The sequence below is a fragment of the Astyanax mexicanus genome, chromosome 4, assembly GCF_023375975.1.
Source record: "Astyanax mexicanus isolate ESR-SI-001 chromosome 4, AstMex3_surface, whole genome shotgun sequence".
Taxonomy (NCBI): domain Eukaryota; kingdom Metazoa; phylum Chordata; class Actinopteri; order Characiformes; family Acestrorhamphidae; genus Astyanax; species Astyanax mexicanus.
The window spans coordinates 29,321,935-29,342,968 of NC_064411.1; the positions used below are offsets into that span (position 1 = coordinate 29,321,935).

At 37.1% G+C, this 21,034-nt stretch overlaps 1 protein-coding gene across 5 annotated transcripts in view; it reads left to right on the top strand.

Moving 5' to 3' along the window:
- pfkpb (phosphofructokinase, platelet b) overlaps window positions 1-21,034 on the top strand; it is a 47,047-nt gene that overhangs the window by 9,450 nt on the left and 16,563 nt on the right. Inside the window, exons 6-16 of one of the 5 annotated variants that reach the window (XM_022679244.2) lie at window positions 298-342; window positions 1,309-1,417; window positions 3,392-3,487; window positions 5,435-5,527; window positions 7,643-7,768; window positions 9,479-9,543; window positions 10,453-10,522; window positions 12,859-13,005; window positions 14,294-14,364; window positions 14,924-15,011; window positions 17,678-17,830. In XM_022679244.2, the coding sequence (XP_022534965.2) occupies window positions 298-342; window positions 1,309-1,417; window positions 3,392-3,487; window positions 5,435-5,527; window positions 7,643-7,768; window positions 9,479-9,543; window positions 10,453-10,522; window positions 12,859-13,005; window positions 14,294-14,364; window positions 14,924-15,011; window positions 17,678-17,830 (1,063 nt within the window). Of the gene's footprint in view, window positions 1-297; window positions 343-1,308; window positions 1,418-3,391; window positions 3,488-3,549; window positions 3,646-5,434; window positions 5,528-7,642; window positions 7,769-9,478; window positions 9,544-10,452; window positions 10,523-12,858; window positions 13,006-14,293; window positions 14,365-14,923; window positions 15,012-17,677; window positions 17,831-19,357; window positions 19,511-21,034 lie in introns of all 5 variants that reach the window. The other 4 variants (XM_022679246.2, XM_022679243.2, XM_022679245.2 and 1 more) reach the window with 4 other exon arrangements.

Sequence of the window (21,034 nt, forward strand, 5' to 3'; positions counted from 1 at the left end):
TCTATTAATATTCACAGTCGTGCACTCTCACACACACCTTAAGGCATTTTGCACCACTTGGTCTCTCACACTCACACACACACAAACTCACATTGACCTACACATGCAGTCAAGGACACATGCTGTCACACATCACATATTTAAACACACTGGATTACACAGCAAACTCTTTAAGAAGTCAATCATATAAAATGAGCAGTGGTTTATGATGTGTTCTGCTGAGTTGTGGTGTACTTCTGTCATCAGAATTAGCAGATAAAAAATTGAGTGATTCTGCATGTTGTTTTTCTGTTATAGCCATCAGAGAACGTTCGTCCTGGAGGTGATGGGGAGACATTGCGGGTGAGGCAACGTGTGTGGCAAAAAAAAGCATTGCATGGTTATCACAATTAACTGTTTAAAGTGGATTATTTAATAATTAGTGAAAATGTTTTTAATATCTGCTTAGCATTAATGATTTAAAATGTATTGTAAATGTGCAATTGAAGTATTCTGCCATTCAGTTAGTATTATCATGAATAGGCCTAAATAGGTCTTCAATTTATTTATCAATGTACTTATCAACTCATCACAATTCATTATACAGAGCTTCAGAACAATGAATTTCTCTGATTTTAATATTTATAGGTATATGTTTGAGTAAAATGAACATTGTTGCTTTAGTCAATGAACTACTGAATTCCTAATAAAATACTGTGATTTAGAGCATTTAAATACAGAAAATGAGAAATTATCAAAATAGCATCAAACGAAAACAAGTTTATATTCATTTAGAAACAATACTAATGTTTTAAGAGTTCATAAAACAATATTTGCTGAAATAACTTGATTTTTAATCGCAGATTTTTATGCATCTCCACCAGTCTTACACACTACTTTTGAGTGACTTTATGCCTTTACTGATGCAAAATGCAAGCAGTTCAGTTTGGTTTGATGGCTTGTGATCACCCATCTTACTCTTGATTACATTCCAGAGATTTTCAATGGGGTTCAGGTCTGGAGATCAGATCTGATGGTCCTTCATCCACACCTTGATTGATATACAGTACATATAATCAAGAGGAAAATGGATGGTCTCAAGCCATCAAACAAAGCTACACTGCTTAAATTTTCACTCCAGTAGTGGTATAAGGTCACCCAAAAGCAGTGTGTAAGACTGGTGGAGAGCATGCCAACATGCATAAAAACTTTGAAATTAAAATTAGGGTTATTCCACCAAATACTGATCTCTGAACTCGTACATTTCCAGCTCACACTGTTGTATGTGTGTGTGTGTGTGGGTTTGGGTGGGGTTGTGCATGTATGCAGGTATCTAGCACTGGTCAGTGCTTTAGCATGTGGTGCTGACTGGGTGCTGATTCCTGAACTTCCTCCAGAGGATGGCTGGGAAGAGCAGATGTGTCAGAAACTGTCAGAGGTAATACACACAACACAAATACACTCGAGTACACACATATCTACTATTTGCACATGTGTACTCACATATACTGCCTTTACATTTACATCTGGAGCTTAGCAGATTAATGTAATAATGCTGCGTTCCATTTACCTCGGATGTTGAATGTCAGAGCAGGGAATGACATCACACTCGAGTCGACTTTGTTTTAGTTTTACATTCAGATATCAGCCATCATTGTTAGCATTGTCCGAGGTTAGCATTGCTATTGCTGTCAGTTGGTAGTGATGCATTGTATTGTAGTGATAGTATATAGATATTGATAATAAACTGTATAATACTACAGCTGTAAATCTGAACTGTATGAATGCTCCAGTTAATTTTTCGTCCAAGCTCTGATATACAGCTCTGGAAAAAAAATTAGGAGACCACTTCAGTTTCTGAATCAGTTTCTCTGATTTTGCTATTTATAGGTTAATGTTTGAATAAAATAAATATTGTTGTTTTATTTCATAAACTACGGACAACATTTCTCCCAAATTTTAAACAAAAATATTGTCATTTAGAGACTTTATTTACAGAAAATGAAAAATGGTTGAAATAACAAAAAAAAAAAGTGCAGGGCTTTCAGACCTCAAATAATGCAAATAAAACCATATCATATTCATAAAGTTTTAAGAGTTCAGAAATCAATATTTGGTGGAATAACCCTGATTTTTAATCACAGTTTTCATGCATCTTGGCATCATGTTCTCCTCCACCAGTCTTACACACTGCTTTTGGATAACTTTATGCCTTTACTCCTGGTGCAAAAATTCAAGCAGTTCAGCTTAGTGGTTTGATGGTCATCCAACTTCCTCTTGATTATATTCCAGATGTTTTTAATTTGGTAAAATCAAACAAACTCATCATTTGAAGTGTCTCATGTCTCATTTTTTCCAAAGCTGTATGTATAATAATGTTTCTGCACTCATGTTTCTCCAATTACTTGTTCAGGTTTTCGCTTTAACTTGTCACCTGTCTTGTTGTTGGAAATTGGAGTCAGTTTCTCCTTTGCATTTGTATAAAATTCTTTACTAAACATCTGTAACTATACACTACGCTGGATAAAGTAAGTATTTAATACACTGCCAGTTTTGCCTAGCCAGTCTCCAGACCTAAACCCTATAGAAAATCTTTGGAGGGAGCTTAAACTAGGGGTGGGCGATATGGCTCTAAAATAACATCACGATAATTCAGGGTATTTTTGCGATAACAATATACTTGGCGATATAGGAAAACAGAAAAATAATTAATTAATTTCAGGAATATAGTATAATAGTATAACAGTATAATCATAATGTGGCAAAATAAATAATATAGCATAAAATAATATAATGCAGCAAAAAATAATGCAGAATATTCAGTGCATGCATATAAACTGCAAACTAAAACAATTATACAATAAATACACCTAAAGCTTCCCAGTAAATAATAGACTACTTTTAAGACCGAACAGCCCTATTATCACGATATGGATTTTTGATATCACTATATTTCTGTGTCACGATATATTGTGTACGATATAATATTGCCCACCCCTAGCTCAAACTCTGTGTTTCTCAGCGACAGCCTAGAAACCTGGCTGATCTGGAGAAGATCTGTGTAGAGGAATGGGCCAGAATCCCTGCTGCAGTGTGCAGTGCAAACCTGGTGAAAAACTACAGGAAATGTTTGACCTCTGTATTTGCAACTAAAGGCTACTGTACCAAATATTAACATTGATTTTCACAGGTGTTCAAATACTTATTTGCAATACATTGTGATTTCCAGATTTATTTTTTATTTATTTCTGAGGGTGTTCAAATACTTATTTTCCTCACTGTATTTAGAATCTGATCTGATGATCTGATATGATAAGGTATGAAGAAATGAGAACTATATATGTGCTTACACAAACATACACTTGTGCATCTGCTCCTCCTTTGCTGCTGTTTACACTGTGCCGTTGTGCAGAGTCGGTTGCGTGGTTCTCGTCTGAACATAATCATAGTGGCAGAAGGAGCCATAGACAGACACGGCAAGCCCATCACTTCCGATGCAGTCAAAGACGTGAGTACTATAACTTCCTGTACTCTGCTAGTGTGACGAATGTGTGTGTGTACTTCCTGTAGAACCGAGCTGATAAGAAAAGGCTTAATATCATCATAATAGCAGAGGGAGCCATAGACGTTCACAACAAGCCCATAACTACGGACTATGTGAAGGACGTGAGTACCGAAAGGCCGGGGCAGATCACCATCATCCCGCCATCATCACTACTGTCCCATGCAGTCTGCATGCTCTTCCATCTTCTTCTGTTCCATCTGCTTTCCACTCTATCTCCATCTCAATCATCTAATCTCTAACTCCTGGGATTCGGTTGCCTGTAGCAGTGCCAGTAGAAATGCATCACTGCATGATGATGCATCTGTCTGAAGGTTGTGATTCAAATGCATCAATTTTGAAATGTTAAAATCACTGTCTAAAAATAATACAGTGGCTTGCAAAAGTATTCATACCCCTTGAACTTTCCCATATTTTGTCACATTACAACCACAAATATAAATATCAAGATTTTCTTCGGAATTTAATGTGAAAGACCAACACAATGTGATATACAATTGTGAAGTGGAAAGAAAATGATGCATAAATCAAAACATTTCTTACAAATAAAAAGCTGAAAAGTGTGGTGTGCAAAAGTATTCGGCTTCAGAATCATACAGAAGTTGCCTGATGACTGCTAATGACAAAAAAACAACTGTGTATCATCTAATCTCAGTACAAATACAGCTGCTGATGGCCTCAGGGGTTGGTTAAGAGAACAGGATTCCTACAGGTCCTTAAAAAGTCTTAAATTGTTTTAAATTTACTGTAAATTTGCTGTAGGTATAAAATTTTCAGATGATGCGTTTAATGCCGCGGGAAGCACATGCTAACATTAGCAGCGAGTTATCTAGCTACATTACTGGGGAGAAAAGTAAGGTTAGCGGAGAGCTATCTAATATAAAAACAATAGCCTTGAGTTATGTAGCTACATTCCTGAGTAGAGAACTAAGATTAGCGGTGAGCTAGCTAACATACTAATGTTAGTAGCAAGTTATCTAGCTACATCACTGAGTAGAGAACTAAGATAAGTGGAGAGCTTATCTTAGTTAGCTGCATTACCGGGGAGAGAGCTAAGGTTAGCGACAAGCTAGATAACATTAGCGGCAAGCTAGATAACATAGTAAAGTTAGCGGCGAGTTAGCCATGTTAAGTTTTGCTTTTCAACACAAAACAAATTATTTTCTACCAAAGAAAATATGGCTATTTATTATAATTATATTAATAGCGGTCTAAAAAGGTCTTAAAAAGCATTAAATTTGACTTTTGAAAATAATGCAAGAACCCTGGAGAATATTGGGGAGGAAACAGCATCATAGATAGTGTCCAAAGAACACACTGTGATCCATAACACAGTTGGGGATCTATCCACAGGACAACTATTAGTCGTGCACTGCACAAATGTGGTCTATATGGAAGAGTGGCAAGAAGAAAGCCATTGTTATGCCATTAATAAATCAGTATTTGATTGAATATCCCATGGTTTTTAATAACAGTTTCTTGCATCTTGGCATCATGTTCTCCTCCACCAGTCTTACACACTGCTTTTGGATAACTTAATGTCTTTACTCCTGGTGCAAAAATTCAAGCAGTTCAGCTTGGTTTGGTGGCTTGTGATCATCCATCTTCCTCTTGATTATATTCCAGAGCTTTTCAAATTGGTGAAATCAAGAAAACTCTAATGATGAAATCGATTAGACCCAAACTCAATGCATGTCTCATCAATTTTGCTTTATACAGATGTGTGAAGGGTACATTAGTGGTTGTAGCAACAGTGTGAGGAACTTCTGTTCTACCTCTCATTCTCATTCCGTCTAAGTGTATAAGTGGTGTGGAGCATTGTGTATATGTGAATGAAGCTTTTAATTTTTTCGTGTTCACTGATCTGATGCTGTTGAATGTGTTGTGTTGTAGCTGGTGGTGCGCTCTCTGGGCTTTGATACACGCGTGACCATCCTGGGTCACGTGCAGAGAGGGGGGACGCCTTCTGCCTTCGACAGAATCCTGGTATGATCTGCACTTATCAAAGAACACATATCCTCAAATATGCTATAAAGTCAGCTCATTATGGATGTCTCACCGTGAGACCTTTATGTCTTGGATTTTTTTTTGTGTTCCTGCCTGCTGCTCTTCTGTCTGTTTTTTGCTGTTTTATTTGCCATTAGCTTCTAGCACATGGCTTTGTTTTCCTACCCAATGTGTTTGCCATTTCTCTGCCTTAGCCATTAGTGTTGTTATGTTGTGTCTTGTTTGTAACCCTGCCTCCTCGTTACTGAGCCCAGGTGTTCCTCACCCTCCTTGTGTATAAAAGCCCCTTTGTTTCAGTGTTTCTTGTGGAGTCTTTTGTGTGCCTTACATGTTTCTTGTTTTCTGAGTTTTGTTATATTAATCTTGTTCTGTTATCTTTAGTCTTCTCAGTTTAGTTTGCTTACTGTTTTTATTTGTTTTGTGTTTTCTCATGTTTGCTTGTTTTGTTTTATTTGCTGTGGTTTTCAGTCTTAATAGATCAAAAGTTAAAACCTGCATTTACATCAGTCCTGTCGTCCTTTCCTTTGTGACAATGGATGCCTCTCTTTCTCATTTTCTTTCTCTCTTTTTTGTCCCTCATACATATGCATTTGAGAGAATTGGCAGGACTTTTAGAAGTGTCTCTAATCACACAATCACACATTTCCATCATTACATAAATTATTGGGAACTAGAAATGACTGATTTTGAATTTGCCTCAGGTGTAAATTTGTGTGGGAAGGCAATCCTACACTGCGACAGAAGACTAGAAATTAACAAACATACTGTCTATTAGACCAAATATAATATTTCTGTCTGTTTGATTTGGTTCACCTTATCTACTTTTAGGTCTTCAATTAAATTTTAGGTAAATTTATGCAGAAATATCACTGTATATATTTTGTGTATCCTCGCAGAATGTTTTGATGAGAATTTTTAAAGTCTAATCATGTGAGAAATTGTGTTTAGTCCTCAGTCAGGAATTGAAATTCATACTTTAAGGCACTACTGAAGACATGCTTTGCACATGCATTTCTGAGAGATACCGTATTTTTCAGACTATAATGCGCACTTAAAATCCTTAAATTTTCCTCAAAAATATTGTGCCTAATAATCTGGTGTGCCTTATGTATGAATTCTACCAGTCAGGTATTAAGGAGCAGTAAAGTCACAGTACAGCGTTATACATATATGTTTACTTAAGTGCTTTCCCCAGCTTCCCCATTAGAAGGAAAACATGGCGACACCCCTATTCCTTACTAGTGTTGCATAATGTGCCTTATTAATCCAATTCATTTTATGTATGAAAATAGACCCGGAAATAGATGTTAAATGATAGTGCGCCTTATAAATCCGTTGTGCCAAATATGATAGATTTGGCATCAAAAATAAAAAAAGAAAGTTTGTGGACATTTGTTAGAGCCATTTTTTTTGGATTTGATTGAAAATGTATATAAATGAGTTCCTAGTATTCTATTTCTATATATCTATTTCTAGAATATGGATATTTGTAGCTTTTGCATTTGTATAATGCAATCTGGTTGGCTGCTGTTTTGGTAAAACAAAGAACAAAAGCATGATGATGCTTAAAAGATGGCAGAAGCCTCAAGTCTAGAAACATCACAGTCTTTCAACCATCACGTTGCTTTTATTAATTTAGAAGTCAGGATTTTATCTTTTGGTTGCCTTGTATGTTATTACGTTTATAGTAAAGATACAAACATCTTATAAACGTATGGAATCAAGAGCTTTTATTATCTGATATATGTTAGGATGAATAGAACTTTGAGTTGTTAGAGTAAAATTACAGGAATTTACACAAATATGACTCAAATTATGCACTTCTAAAGAGCTTACACACAAGTTACACAGTGCCGCTAGCAGCATGCTAAGCCCAGAGGCGATATTTTTCCTTTTTCCATCAGTGGAGCATAACAATGATTTTAAAGTTAAGATATTTGAGGGTAAAAATGCCACATAGTGTTGTTTTAAGCCATACAGATTTTAAACCTGTTGTTTCATGAGCATGTACAGTTATTCTCAGTTATTTTTGAGCTAAAATTTCCTCTAGTCAATCTTTCTCCCTCTCTTTTTTGTCTTATTTGTTTTCTCTAGGCCAGTAGAATGGGGGTGGAGGCAGTGTTAGCTCTGCTGGAAGCATCTCCAGATACTCCAGCCTGTGTGGTGTCTCTGCGTGGAAATCAGGCCATTAGGCTGCCACTCATGGAGTGTGTGCAAATGGTAAGTGCTATTTTTTTTGTATGATACAAGTGTACAAATACATGTTTTATTTATAATCTGTGGAGGCTGAGTTCATGCAACAGTTCACGTCCTTTCCAAGAAAAGAGAGCCCCAAACATATTCAGCGTAGACTAGCTTCTTATTAAGTTACGTACTGCTTGCAGGGCATTGCTTATGACATTTAAAGCCCTTAATGGTCTTGCCTTGTCAATGTCATTAAGCATTATAACCCTTCCGGGCTCCTTTGCTCAACTAAGGCAGGTTTACAGCAAACTCCTCTCTTGCAGCTCGGCAAAAAGAAGACGTTTTTAATGTATTTCTACATGCAGTTCTAGATGCAGTTGTTTCATATAAAGACTAAAAACACATTTGTCAGGCTAAACTAACAATCTATTCAACACACTCTAACCATCAACTTGCTCTCTCACTCTTCTCAACAAAGGTTGCTATAGGAACCTGGGTGTTCTGGTTGATGACCAGCTCTCCTTCTCACACCATGTTGCCTCAATTGCCTCGGTCCTGCCACTTTGTACCATAGAATATCAAAAAATTTGACTGTTTCTAACCCAACAGACCACACAACTCTTTGTACTAGCAGTGGTCATCTCATGCCTCAACTATTGCAATGCCATACTAATGGTCCTCCCATCCTGTGATATAAAACCACTTCAGATGGTCCAGAATGCAGCAGCGTGCCTGGTCTTCTACCAGCCAATACGGGCACATTGAGCTCCACTGCTCATTGAGCTCCATTGGCCACCGATTGTCGCTTGTATCAAATTTAAAGATCTAATGATTGCCTACAAGGTGATGATGGGACAGGTTTCTTCCTACACGCACTCCCTTAAGTTAGTATTAAGATCTATGTTATTTCCCAGCTACGGTGCTCCTCCAGTAAAGGTTGCCTTTACCAAACATTCACACAAATCAATGCAGACTGTTCTCATACAGAGTTCCTCAAACTACCTGGTTTACCATTTCAGACCCTGTCCAAATGTTTTGCCTTGGATTTTATGTCCTCTATTGCTTTTTGCATGTTCATCATCGTTGTACTTTGCTTTGGATAAAAGCATCCTCTAAGGTTTAGTGCAGGGGTCGGCAATTAGTTTTGGCCGCAGGCCATTACGTGGTGGGCCACAAAAATAATCTGTTTTTGAAAAATGAAGCAGGTAGAAATAGGAAGAAAGGAAAAAAATAAATAAATCAACACACTGCTCCTCACGCAGGGATCGAACCGAGTCCTTAGGTTCGCGGTCCATTATACTACCGCTGCCCCGGCTGGTGAAAACAGGTGGGAAAAAACACCTTATTGCCGGCCTATGGCGTAGTGCATAGCAACCTGTTCAGCATCTGTTTTGTAGTCCTTCTGGGCTCCAAGAGCTCAATCTCACTGTCTATCAAACTCATCGCCAGTATTTTTTTGTGTTTTACTGCGTCTCTCATCTCTAAGCTTTTCAGTAGAATGCTGAGGTTGCAGCACTCTGTGTTTTCCTGGCAGCCCAGCTTATGGATATAGGACTGGGAATGGGGAATAGGCAGTGGGCAGGATCAAAAGCACACATTAACAATTTAACAGACAATTTAAAGAAGTATCTGATCATACATCCTGATCATTTTATGCTTATTTTATGTATCTTTATTTCCAATGTGTAACACATATAAACAAATGTTAAAAAGTTGTGTGTGTGTGTGTGTGTGTGTGGTATGCAGACTCAGCAAGTTCAAAAGGCTATGGATGAGAAGAACTTTGAGGAAGCAGTGAAATTACGTGGAAGGTAAAGGAGCAGAGCACAATCATCTCCTCAGAACCAAGTAATTTCTTCTGTAGGATCACTTTCTTTTTTCACAATTTTGTCACACTATAGCACTAGCATTTCAGACCTAAATAAATGCTTTGTATTCAGCCACACTTTTGTCTCCTATTCGTCTGTTTCAACCTTGCTGATACTGGCTGCTGTGTTTATTAGCATTGCGGCTCCAACTCTGCTGAAACTGGCTTTTAGCATCGTGGCTAAACCAATTCTATCCTGCAAAGCCTGGCTACTCTTTCAAATTTCAAGCAGTATATTGTATCAGCACATTGTTAGACAACTTACTGTTGACAATTCACTGCCAACATAGCAGTGAACATCTAACTGTTGACGTCTTTCTAGGTTGTTTACAGTTTACATTGGCACATCTGTGATTTCCGTTGCTAAGATAGCAATACACCAGGGATTTTCCACCTTAAACACTTCGAGACCTGCAAGCTCTGGTGCACTTCCTTACTTAAGGGGGAGCCGAGGAGCAAGAAATACCAAGGACTAGGGCTGGGTATTGTTTTAAAATTGTTTACACAAAGCGCTGCACTGTTAAAATATAAATGTGCCGAAGTCGAAGTCGCACCTGGCTCTTGAAGAGAATGATGAGTGGCACACTAATTGGTTTACTTCACATTACACCAAAAACGCACCCATAATTAATTAAGAAAATTAGTGCACGTTTTGAGGCGCACAAGGCATATTTTTTGCACCCTCACGATTAAAAAGACACACCGTAAATCCAGCTGTTCCATTCGAAATTGACTGGTATGCTGTAGATTGCTAAAATAGGGCCCTAATTTTCATATAACATTACTTTAAGTTGATTATTCTTTTAATTTAGTTTAAACTAAATTTAATCTAATTTTTTATGAATCCTTTCAGGAGTTTTGAAAACAATCTGAACACCTACAAGCTGCTCTCCTATCGCAAACCAGACTCAGAAGTCTCCAAGGTGAGTTTTGTGTATGATTTACCCCTTTATACAGTAAATGACTGTTATGTGAAGTGTATTGACCTGAATGTATTATCTGTAGTATAAAATCCATTTTTTTTAAGCTAATAAATATTTTTTGTAAGTGATCATCCTATTAAACTGTGTGTTGTATTGTATTGTATTTTCCAGAAGATAACTAGAACAGGTATAAATAGATGAGCATGTCAGATGAAGAGCTGATACTGCATCTTTTTGTGACACTACCTATTAAAATCCATTTGCTTATTAATTATTCTGTATAAATTGTGCAAATGAGGATGGAGAGGGAAGGAAGGGCGGTCCATGCTGTGTAGGTACACTAAGCTTAAATATACGCAGTGTAGCTTAGCATAAAGAGGCTAATTAGGGGTAGCTCTTTTGCTTTTCAGTCTGTTAGAACAGTAGAATTGAATCCAGTAGAATAGAATAATAGTTTGTACAATGTAGATTTACAGTATTTCTGAGTGGAGAGTCTGTATTTAATCACTGGGTGAGTAGTGTAATTATTTTAGCAGCTATTGTGAACAAAACAGATTAAACAGTATTTCCTGCTAGATCCTGCAGTAGGTGGCGCTAGTACTTACAAAAGTACAGATGTACCCTGTTTAAGCTCACTGACTAGGTAACTATAGGTAACTAGCCTACTTTAAGCAAGAATATTTAGCACATCTCGCTTACATGAGCTTTTTAATGGAGTGAAACACTTACTTAGAAAAGATGAAATAAGGAGGTTTTATAGAAAAATGGTTCCAATTCCTAAACATTTCATAGATATTTTTTTGTTTAAATGCTTAAATGCTTAAAGCTTAAAGTCTTAAAGCTGAAACACTTCAATTACATCTCATTTGTTTCATTTTGTATCCAGTGTGGTGGCATGTGAAACTGTAGATACTGAAATATAATTTATAATAGTGATAGCATACTATAAAAAAACGAACTAAAAATCTTAGTATTTTAGGGGTAAGTAGACTGGGCTAGTATTCGGATAAATTAGCTGAATTAAATTGACCAGACATCTACACTGTAAATAAAAACCCCTTTACAACAGTCAGAACATGAATACATTTTAAATTGGGTAAGCATGTTTTCGTGTGTTTTACGATGTACTTAATCTGCTACTTTTATCAGAATTAATTGGACTGAAATAACAATGGTATTGCAGTGTGCTCTCTGAGCATGTGTACTTACTGTATTTATTATAATTTTACCTTTGATACCTCTGACAGTGGCACAAAAAGATAATGCACTTGGCTAAGCTATTATGCACTTGTCTTAAGCTATTGTTATGTTAATTCTGTCTTTTTATGACATCTGACTGTGCTTACTACAGTATTTCACATGCATTCAGCATGTATGGGAACTGAGTGGAGCATGCCTGTAGCCTTTTCTGTGTACCGTATTGTTCGCACTAAAAGGTACAGTCGTCAATGTGCCTTGTAATCCTGTGTGCCTTATTTATGAATTTTGTCAGTCAGGTTGTAAGGAGCAGTAAAGCCACTCTGCTAAAGTACAGCTTTATACAGGAGTTTCAGTTTAGTTCTTCAGCAGTATTAACATTAGCCGCTAACCATGCTAAGCGCTAGCTTTTTCAGAGGTGAAGATATCTGGCCTGTAGCCTGCTGCTAACCCCGGCTAGCGCTGCTGAAGAAGCATTAGCATTAAACTCAGGGTTTGTCAGTGTGGCCCGCTGTAGGGCAGTATTAACTGCAAACTATGGCTAGCGCTAGCGGTTAGCTGCTAATGCCTTTGTGGAAATCTGGAAATCTAAGCTTACTGTAAATAAACAGATGCGCTTTACTCAGCCAAATAAACAGTTTTCAGGAGAGAAATCTGTGTAGCTTAACATCCAGCGCTTGTTCGACTTTAATTAACTTTTTTTTTTTTTAAGAATTACAGGTTTGTTTACTTAATACAGCTTTAAAGGTCTCGCCATCCAGCAGTGAGACCTTTTGAATTAAAAGGAAAACATGGCAACACCCCTGTTTCTCACTATTGTCGCATTATGTGCCTTATAATCCGGTGTGCTTTATAGTGTGAAAAATACGGTAATACAGCATGATCAAGCTTTTCTAGCTTCTCTTAGACTTTTTTCTGAGTAAGGGAGACAGTGGTGACATCTGCTGCACTAATATGGAAGGTCTTGGACTTAGCATGCAGCATTCAGGCTAGCCTCTGAGCTTTGCACGCAACTTCATTCAGACCAGAGTAACAACCGATGCTTTTCATTTTTTGCACTCATACAAGTATTGAAAGTTATGTGTGTGTGTGTGTTTGTGTGTGCCATGCGAATGCTAATTTTATTTTCTCCTCTTTAGAGCTCCTTCAACGTGGCTGTGTTAAATGTGGGAGCTCCTGCTGCGGGTATGAACGCGGCTGTCCGTTCTGCAGTCAGGGTGGGCATCACTGAAGGTCACACCATGTTTGCAGTTCAAGATGGCTTTGAGGGCTTCAGCAAAGGCCAGGTAATACTTCATACTTTCTTAAAAAATAAAATAATCTATAAAATAAAACATCTACAGAAGAGTACTGTACAGCTGTATACAGGTAGGAGATATACTAATGAACAGGTAATACTACTCACCTTTACAATAATGAAACCTAGTGGGTAGTCATGTCAGACTGTCATGAAGTGATTTAGAATGGCAGATCATCTTCAGTTCTGCTTTTGTCTTGGTGGAGATGATTATGGAGTGAATTTTGTGCCAAAAGTTTTATTTAAAAAATTGAATCAGTATCAAATATTTTAAGAATCAAAGGAAAAAAGTGTATGTTGCAATTTCAAAAGTAAAAAAAATGTGGCAAAAACATAAAAAAATATGAGTCCACATAAAAATGATGAGTTTCTTTGATTTTTTTAATCAAAATTCTTTGATTTTGAAAACCTCTGGAATATAATCAAGAGGAAGATGGATGGTCACAAACCATCAAACCAAGCTGAACTGCTTAAATATCTGCACCAGGAGTAAAGGCATAAAGTTATCCAAAAGCAGTGTGTAAGACTGGTGGAGGAGAACATGATGCCAAGATGCATGAAAACTGTGATTAAAAACCAGGATTATTCCAGCAAATATTGATTTCTAAACTCTTAAAACTTTATGAATATAAACTTTTATTTTCATTATTTGAGGTCTGAAAGCTCTGCATCTTTTTGTTATTTCAGCCGTTTCTCATTTTCTGCAAATAAATGCTCCAAATGACAATATTTTTAGTTGGAATTTGGGAAATGTTGTCCATAGTTTGTAGAATAAAACAATAATATTAATTTTACTTTGACATTTACCTATAAATAGCAAAATCATAAAAACTGAACTGAAACTGAAAGTAAAGTGGTCTCGTAATTTTTTTTCCAGAGCTGTAGATGTTTTAAATATACTTACTTTATTATTATTATTTGAAAACTATTTCAGTTTAGATTTTGCCAGTCTTTGCTTTCATGTTTGTGTTTTTGTGGTTTTTCGGTGGATTTTATTGGATTTTGCTATTAAAGACCTTTGCGTCTGGATTCTCTCGTTCTTCTGCTTTACTTTTCTCGTGTCGGTGGGGCTTAAAAGAATGTGTTCCCCTTGAACCTTCATTGGTCTCCTGATTTTGGCACTCCATGTTACAATGCATTCATGAGCTTCCTTTCAGTCTGTGCTGAGTCTGGCAGACAATTTGTTTTGAACCCAATATAAAAACAGAATATGTCAGTATTAATTTTTATTTAATTATTTATTTTAGTTTAATGTGCATGCTGTCTGTCTCTCTCAGATAAACGAGATCAAATGGGGGGATGTTGGAGGTTGGACCGGTCAGGGTGGGTCCCTTCTTGGAACGAAAAGGTAAAGTTTTTATTACCTGCACACAGTAAAGCAAATAATATACACGCCATTGGTTTGATTCCAGATATTAGTTTTTAATATATGATTTTATTAGTATATTAGTTTAGTAACACAATAACAATAAATATCAGATAATAAATCATTATAATTACCATTATGAATGTTTTGGATTAGGTGAGTTGAGATTGTGGGATATATACAGTTTTGGCAATATATTGCCGATGGTATGACAAAAAAATGATGATTATATACACATTACAATACATTATTAATATATTGTTTATGTTTTGTAAATGTTTAAATCTAATTTTAGGAAATTAGTACACTGTCATGCTATATGAAACACACAATTATATTTATAAAATCTAAGTAAAAGAAAAGAGTACTTTTTATGCAGTTAGAGCAGTGGGATATAGTGGGCGGAGTTTAAACACTTAATGAACCACTGTCTATAATCTTACAATAGTCTTTACAGGCAAGCTAATAATAAAAAAATATTGTGATAATATACAATGTAATATTTGTTACAATTATTACAGTTTTTTAATCTTGTTTTCAGAACTCTCCCAGCCAATCATTTAAATAAAATTGCTGAACAGATGAGAATTCATAACATCAATGCATTACTGGTAATTGGAGGATTTGAGGTAAGTCATATCTAAATACTTGCATTAAAAGACAAAATTTAAATTGCATTTTAGTAGCAATATTATTGTCTTGAATTTCTTTTTTAATACTATTATAATGTCTGAATAAAAACATATAAAACAAATGAAGCAGGACAGTTCTTACTATCTTAGAGTAGAGATATACTTTCTGTCTGCACAATGTAGCGACAGAGCTTCCGAATAAATCTATGATGGCCATGGTGGTCTGGTAGTAAGGTATGTAAAGGTACATTTTAGGCGTATTGCTATCTTGGCAGCAGAAAACACAGATGTGTCACTGACTGAAAACAACCTGTGAAGTGCAGAGGCACTGTGGCATTAAAATAGCAACCTGCCAAAGTCAGAGCGCACCTGGCTCTTAAAGGAAATGGCAAGAGACACCCTGATTGGCTTTTTTCACACTTGTGATACAGGCTAGTGTGTGAGCAAATACATTCACAACACAGCTAGTAACCTACGTGAATGCATGACCAAACAGCAAGTATATCTCTAACCTTAATCCTTCATACCATTATATATATCTTAAATCTTTCCAATATTTCACCATTAGGATGTGTTTTTGTGTCGTGTATTGTTATTATAGACATTAACCCTTCGAAGTCTACAGGTGTAGTACACCATACTACTGTATTACATAAAACCTATCACCAATACTGCCAGCAGCTCTTGAACCAGGCATCATTATTTCTTTATTTTTTTGCATTTATGTTTTATTCACCATATTTTTCACACTATAAGGCTCACCTGATTATAAAACACACTATTAATAGACTTATATTTTAGTACATAAGGTGCACCGGATTATTATAAGACGCATTTCATTTACAGTAAGCTTATATTTCCACTAAGGCTGGGTGCAGCAGCATTAGCATTAGCAGCTAACTGCTAACCCTAGTAATCCCGACAGCACTACACTGAGGAACCCTGAGTTCATCTCATGTAGCTTTTTTTAACACAGTAAACACACAGACTACAGTCCAATATACTCACCTCTGAACGGCAAAAGAGCTAGCGCTTAGTGTGGTTAGTGGCTAATGCTAATACTGCTCCAGCAGTGCTAGCTGGTGTTAGCATCAGACTACAGGCCGATAATACTCACCTCTGAACAGCGAAAGAGTTAGCACTTGTCAGGTTAGCGGCTAATGCTATTGCTGTTCCAGCAGTGCTAGCTAGGGTTAGCAGCAGGATACAGGCTGATATTACTCACGTCTGAATGGCAAAAGAACTAGCGCGATTAGCGGTTAATGCTAATACTGCTCCAGTGGAGTGGCTTTACTGCTCCTTACAACCTGACTAGTAAAATTAATACATAAGGCGTACTGACGATTTTTAGGAAAATTAAAGGATATTAAGTGCACCTTATAGTGTGAAAAATATGATACACAAACACAGAAACTAAAAAAAGCCTAGAATTGAATGGTAAGTGTGACTTCTAAGGGTTAATGAAAATAGTAGCATCAGGTGTGTTTAGTATGTGCAGTGACTGTGAGGGATGTACAGTATATCTTCCAACCACTACACTGTTCAGGTCCAAGATTTCATCATCATCTAATCAACAGGTCTGAATGCTGATAGGCCAGCCTTCCTGCTTGCTCCGCCTCCTTCTATAGTGTCTTCACCTTTCTCTCTCAGTCTGTCTCTGTTAGTCCTTATAATTCTATCCTTTTTATTGGTCTCCTTAATCTTGTACATCACCACAGATTTGGGTTGGGCGGTATTCATGTTTTTCAAAGTCATATTGTGTCAAAACATTATTGTGGTACACAGGTGCATCTCAAAAAATTAGAATATCATTGAAAAGTTACTTTATTTCAGTAATTCAGTTCAAAATGTGAAACTCATATATTATACAGATATCATATTTCATTTTCCAGCAGGACTTGGCACACTGCCCTCAATGCCAAAAATACCAGTTGGTCTTATATAATATACATTTTTTTTAAGATACTGATTTTTGGGTTTTCATTGGCTGTAAGCCATAATCATCAACAATAAAATAAATAAACGCTTAAAATAGATCACTCTGTGTTTAATACATCTAAATAACATATGAGATTCACATTTCGAACTGAATTACTGAAATAAAGATAAATATCATCAAATTCTGGGTTGTTTTTAAACTGGAAAATAATCAAATACATTACAAAAGCTTAGAATGTTGGTGTTGTGTTCTAAAGCTAACATGCTAAGCTCGCCTCCAATACAGATACACAGAATATCAGACAGCTGAGTACAGCTGAATATAAATATAATTGAAGTTTTAGTATAGTAACTTAGATAACTAGATAACATTAGCTAGGCTACTAACTACTAACAGGCTAGCCAACAACAGGCTAACTGCTAAACAACTGTCTGTGCAGCCGTGTTTCAGCTAAATGAGACTCAAATCCTTTGACATGAACAGAGAACATTGCCATTATCAGACATTTGTGAAACTTACAACTATGGTGGTACTTGTGCTTTTTCCACACCTGTTTTCAGAGAGTGAATCAAATGCAGTGAGCGCCCCCTTCCTGTGGCCATATTTATGAAATACCTTCCTCATTAAGAGATACCACCCAACCCTACAACAGATTTAACTCCCACCTACTTTCTCTTTCCCATAATGCTTAGCTCTCACCCATAAGCTCTTGCTTTTCCTGCAGGCGTATCTAGGTCTGCTGGAGCTGTTAGCCGCTCGCTCCAAACACCCTGAGCTTTGCGTTCCCATGGTGATGGTTCCCTCCACCGTCTCCAACAACATCCCCGGCTCGGACCTGAGCATCGGGGCTGACACTGCTCTCAATGCCATCACTAACGTAAGACAGCACACACACACGCCTGCACGAGTCTGCATGTGTGTGTGTGGTTGAGTCTGTTTGCATGTTTGCTGTATGTGTGCATACAAAATTGGTTTCAAACTTGGTGGCGTAATGTTAGTAAAACTAAAGCATTTTCAATCACAAACTTTAAAAAAGACATTTTTTCACAGCGCGGACATGCTGATGCTTTCGCTTCACCCTTCCAAATAATCGCATCTTCTTTCCCTATTAACTAGTGAGATGCCATATCAGAAGCACTGTAGGAGTTGCTGGTCTTCTTCCTGTTCCTCACATTATATCAGATAATACAATAGAAAATGCCTGAGAGTGTGTCTGAGCAAGTCCTTACTGAATAGAGCAAATGAGGTAAAACAGTGCCCTCTAGGACCTGAACAAACAGTTAGATATTATGAAAAGAGCTTCTCTTAAAAATCACTACAAAAAACAAGGCCTTGGTTATGTGTGCTGTATGAAATACATTTACAGTGGTGTGAAAAAGTATTTGCCTCCTCACAGATTTCTTTTGTTTTTGCTTTTTTGTCACACTTAATTTTTTCAGACTATCAAACAACATTAACAGCATACAAAGAAAACCAGATTAAATATAAAAAGCGCTTTTAAAAAGATAATTTAATTTATTAAAGGAAAATTAAACTATCCAAACCAATCTAGCCCTGTGTAATCAAGTTTACCTATAACTGCCAACGAGTCTTTCACATTTCTGTGGAGGAATTTTGTTTCTCTCTTCTTTACAGAATTGTTTTAATTCAGACACACTGGAGGATTTTACAGCATAAACATCCTGTTTAAGATCCTCCACAGCATCTCAATCAGACTTTAATTAGGCCACTCGAAAACCTTAATTTAGTTTTTTTTTAAGCCGTTCAGAGATGGACTTGTTTGAGTGTTTTGGATCATTGTCCTGCTACAGAACCCAAGTACACCTTGGTAAACCCTGAAGCAGCAAAGCTGCCCCAGACCATCACTCTACCACCACCATGTTTAACATTCAGTATGATGTTCTTTTTCAGAAATTATGAGAGAGTTTTATGCCAGATGTAACAGGACACACACCTTCCAAAAAGTTCTACTTTTGTCATGTCAGTCCAAAGAATATTTACTAGTTCTAGGGATCATCAAGATGTTTGTTGGTAAATGTGAGACGGGTCATTGTGTTCTTTTTGGTCAGCAGTGCTATTTTTGCCTCTGAACTCTCCCATTCAGACCATTTGTACCCAGTCTCTTTCTTATTATTGAATCATTAACTCATTAATCATCATTAATGAGGTAAGTGAGATTTGCAGTTCTTTAAATGTTGTTCTGGGTTCTTTTGGGACCTCCTGGATGAGTTGTCCATGCCCTTTTGGAATAATTTCGTTAGGCTGGCCACTCCACTTTTTCACACAGGGCTAGATTGGTTTGGATAGTTTTTAGAGTGTAGTACAGTATGTTCTGTGTCTGTGAGTAACTCTCCCTGGTGTCTTTCTGAGCTGTCCTAATGCATTAACACCATGCTGGCTGTAGGCGTTTGAGTGTTTGCTGCAGCTGGTGGAAGCTCGCTCCACACACAGGGAGTTCTGCGTGCCCATGTGTGTGGTTCCTGCCACCATTAGTAACAACGTCCCTGGCACGGACATCACTCTCGGAGCCGACACCTCCCTCAATTCCATAGTGGAGGTAAGATGCAGCACAACCTACAGACAGAGCTGGTGGAAAGTACACAACAGGGTTTCCAGTTTTTAAGTAGATACATCTTTTTTCTACTTATATTAATTACTTATTCAATTAGGTAAATCTGCCAGATAAATTTAAGCAACAACACACTTGGTTTGTGTCGAGGTTTGTGTCATAATGTGTAATTTTGCCACTGCTGTGCTGTTCTGCAGCTTGATCTGTTTGGTTATCAACACGTGTATTGAGTTAAAATAGTTACATAAAATGGCCCTGTGCAAAAACACCTCACTATAACAGTAAAGTAACATCATTACCCAATAATTATTATAGAGATAAATACGCACATACAATTATTGATAACATTGTATCTATTAAAAGTAAAGTAGCTTAATCTACTTTGTTTTAGATCAAAACAAATGCTTTTGAAGCCAATAGATTTAATGAACTCGCTGTAATTCATTTTGAAAGTTGTTGCTGCTCTGTTTGTAGCTGCACTGTTTGGTTTGTAAGCGCTGCATCGTTGCTAGGTTACCTATATACATGGAGAGCTTTGGTTACAGTGCATTACCAGCTGATAACAGCACTAATAGAACGCCTCTTAGCCAATCACAATGCAGGGTCGGAACTAACTGTGGTATAATTAAGCAATAAAACACAAGAGGTAGTGCCTGCAGCCTGGAGCAACTGGAGCACAGCAGTGCCAATATTACAATGTTACATGCTGTTCGCTGATTTTGAGTTAAAGAGGATGAGAAAATACGACCTATTTGGTTATAAAAACTCCACAAGGAGAAATGAGGAGATGTTTTAAGGAAAACCGGGCTGTAAAAGCTCTGCTTTTTGTAAAATTGCTGTTTGTATTTATTGTAATGCTGGTGTTTTACTGAGCTAATAAACACTTACTGCCCAGATAAGAAGCTTTTTCTTAGTTGAAATTTCCACAGGTGAAACAATGCAGGGCCCATGAGGTCACCAGTCCCACCTTCACCCACACGTTGTCTCACATCCAGACCGATCAAGAGCTAAATCAGCGCTGTGCTCTCAAAACCTAAGAATAACAGCAAAACAACAGTAATCGGCCCTTTAATCAGCCATTTAAAAGGTTTTTTAAAAGGTAAATAAGAGCGTTTGTTTTTCTGGGATTAAAAGCGTGAATTCAGCTGTAACTGGAAATATCTGTGCTGCAAAACTATGCTGGACTGAGGTGCACATCTTCCAACAAGTGCTCACATTTACAAGCACGTGCTCAACCATGTGTATAGAGGTCATGCAGTTACTTCCTGTTTACTCCTGCCCCCCCTCGCTCTTCTCAGGCAGCAGCAGCCTGTCATTCACACAGACACAGAGACAGCGCTGTGTATTTACTTCTTGTGTCAAGAATCCACACATTGCAACATGACGTGTTTGATTAAATTGCCCTAATTTGCACAACCTGTGATGTGACTATCGCACATGCGCACATCACAATGACGATGCTTAAACTATATATCGTGCAGCTGTACTTAAGATGAACATGCATCATTGAGT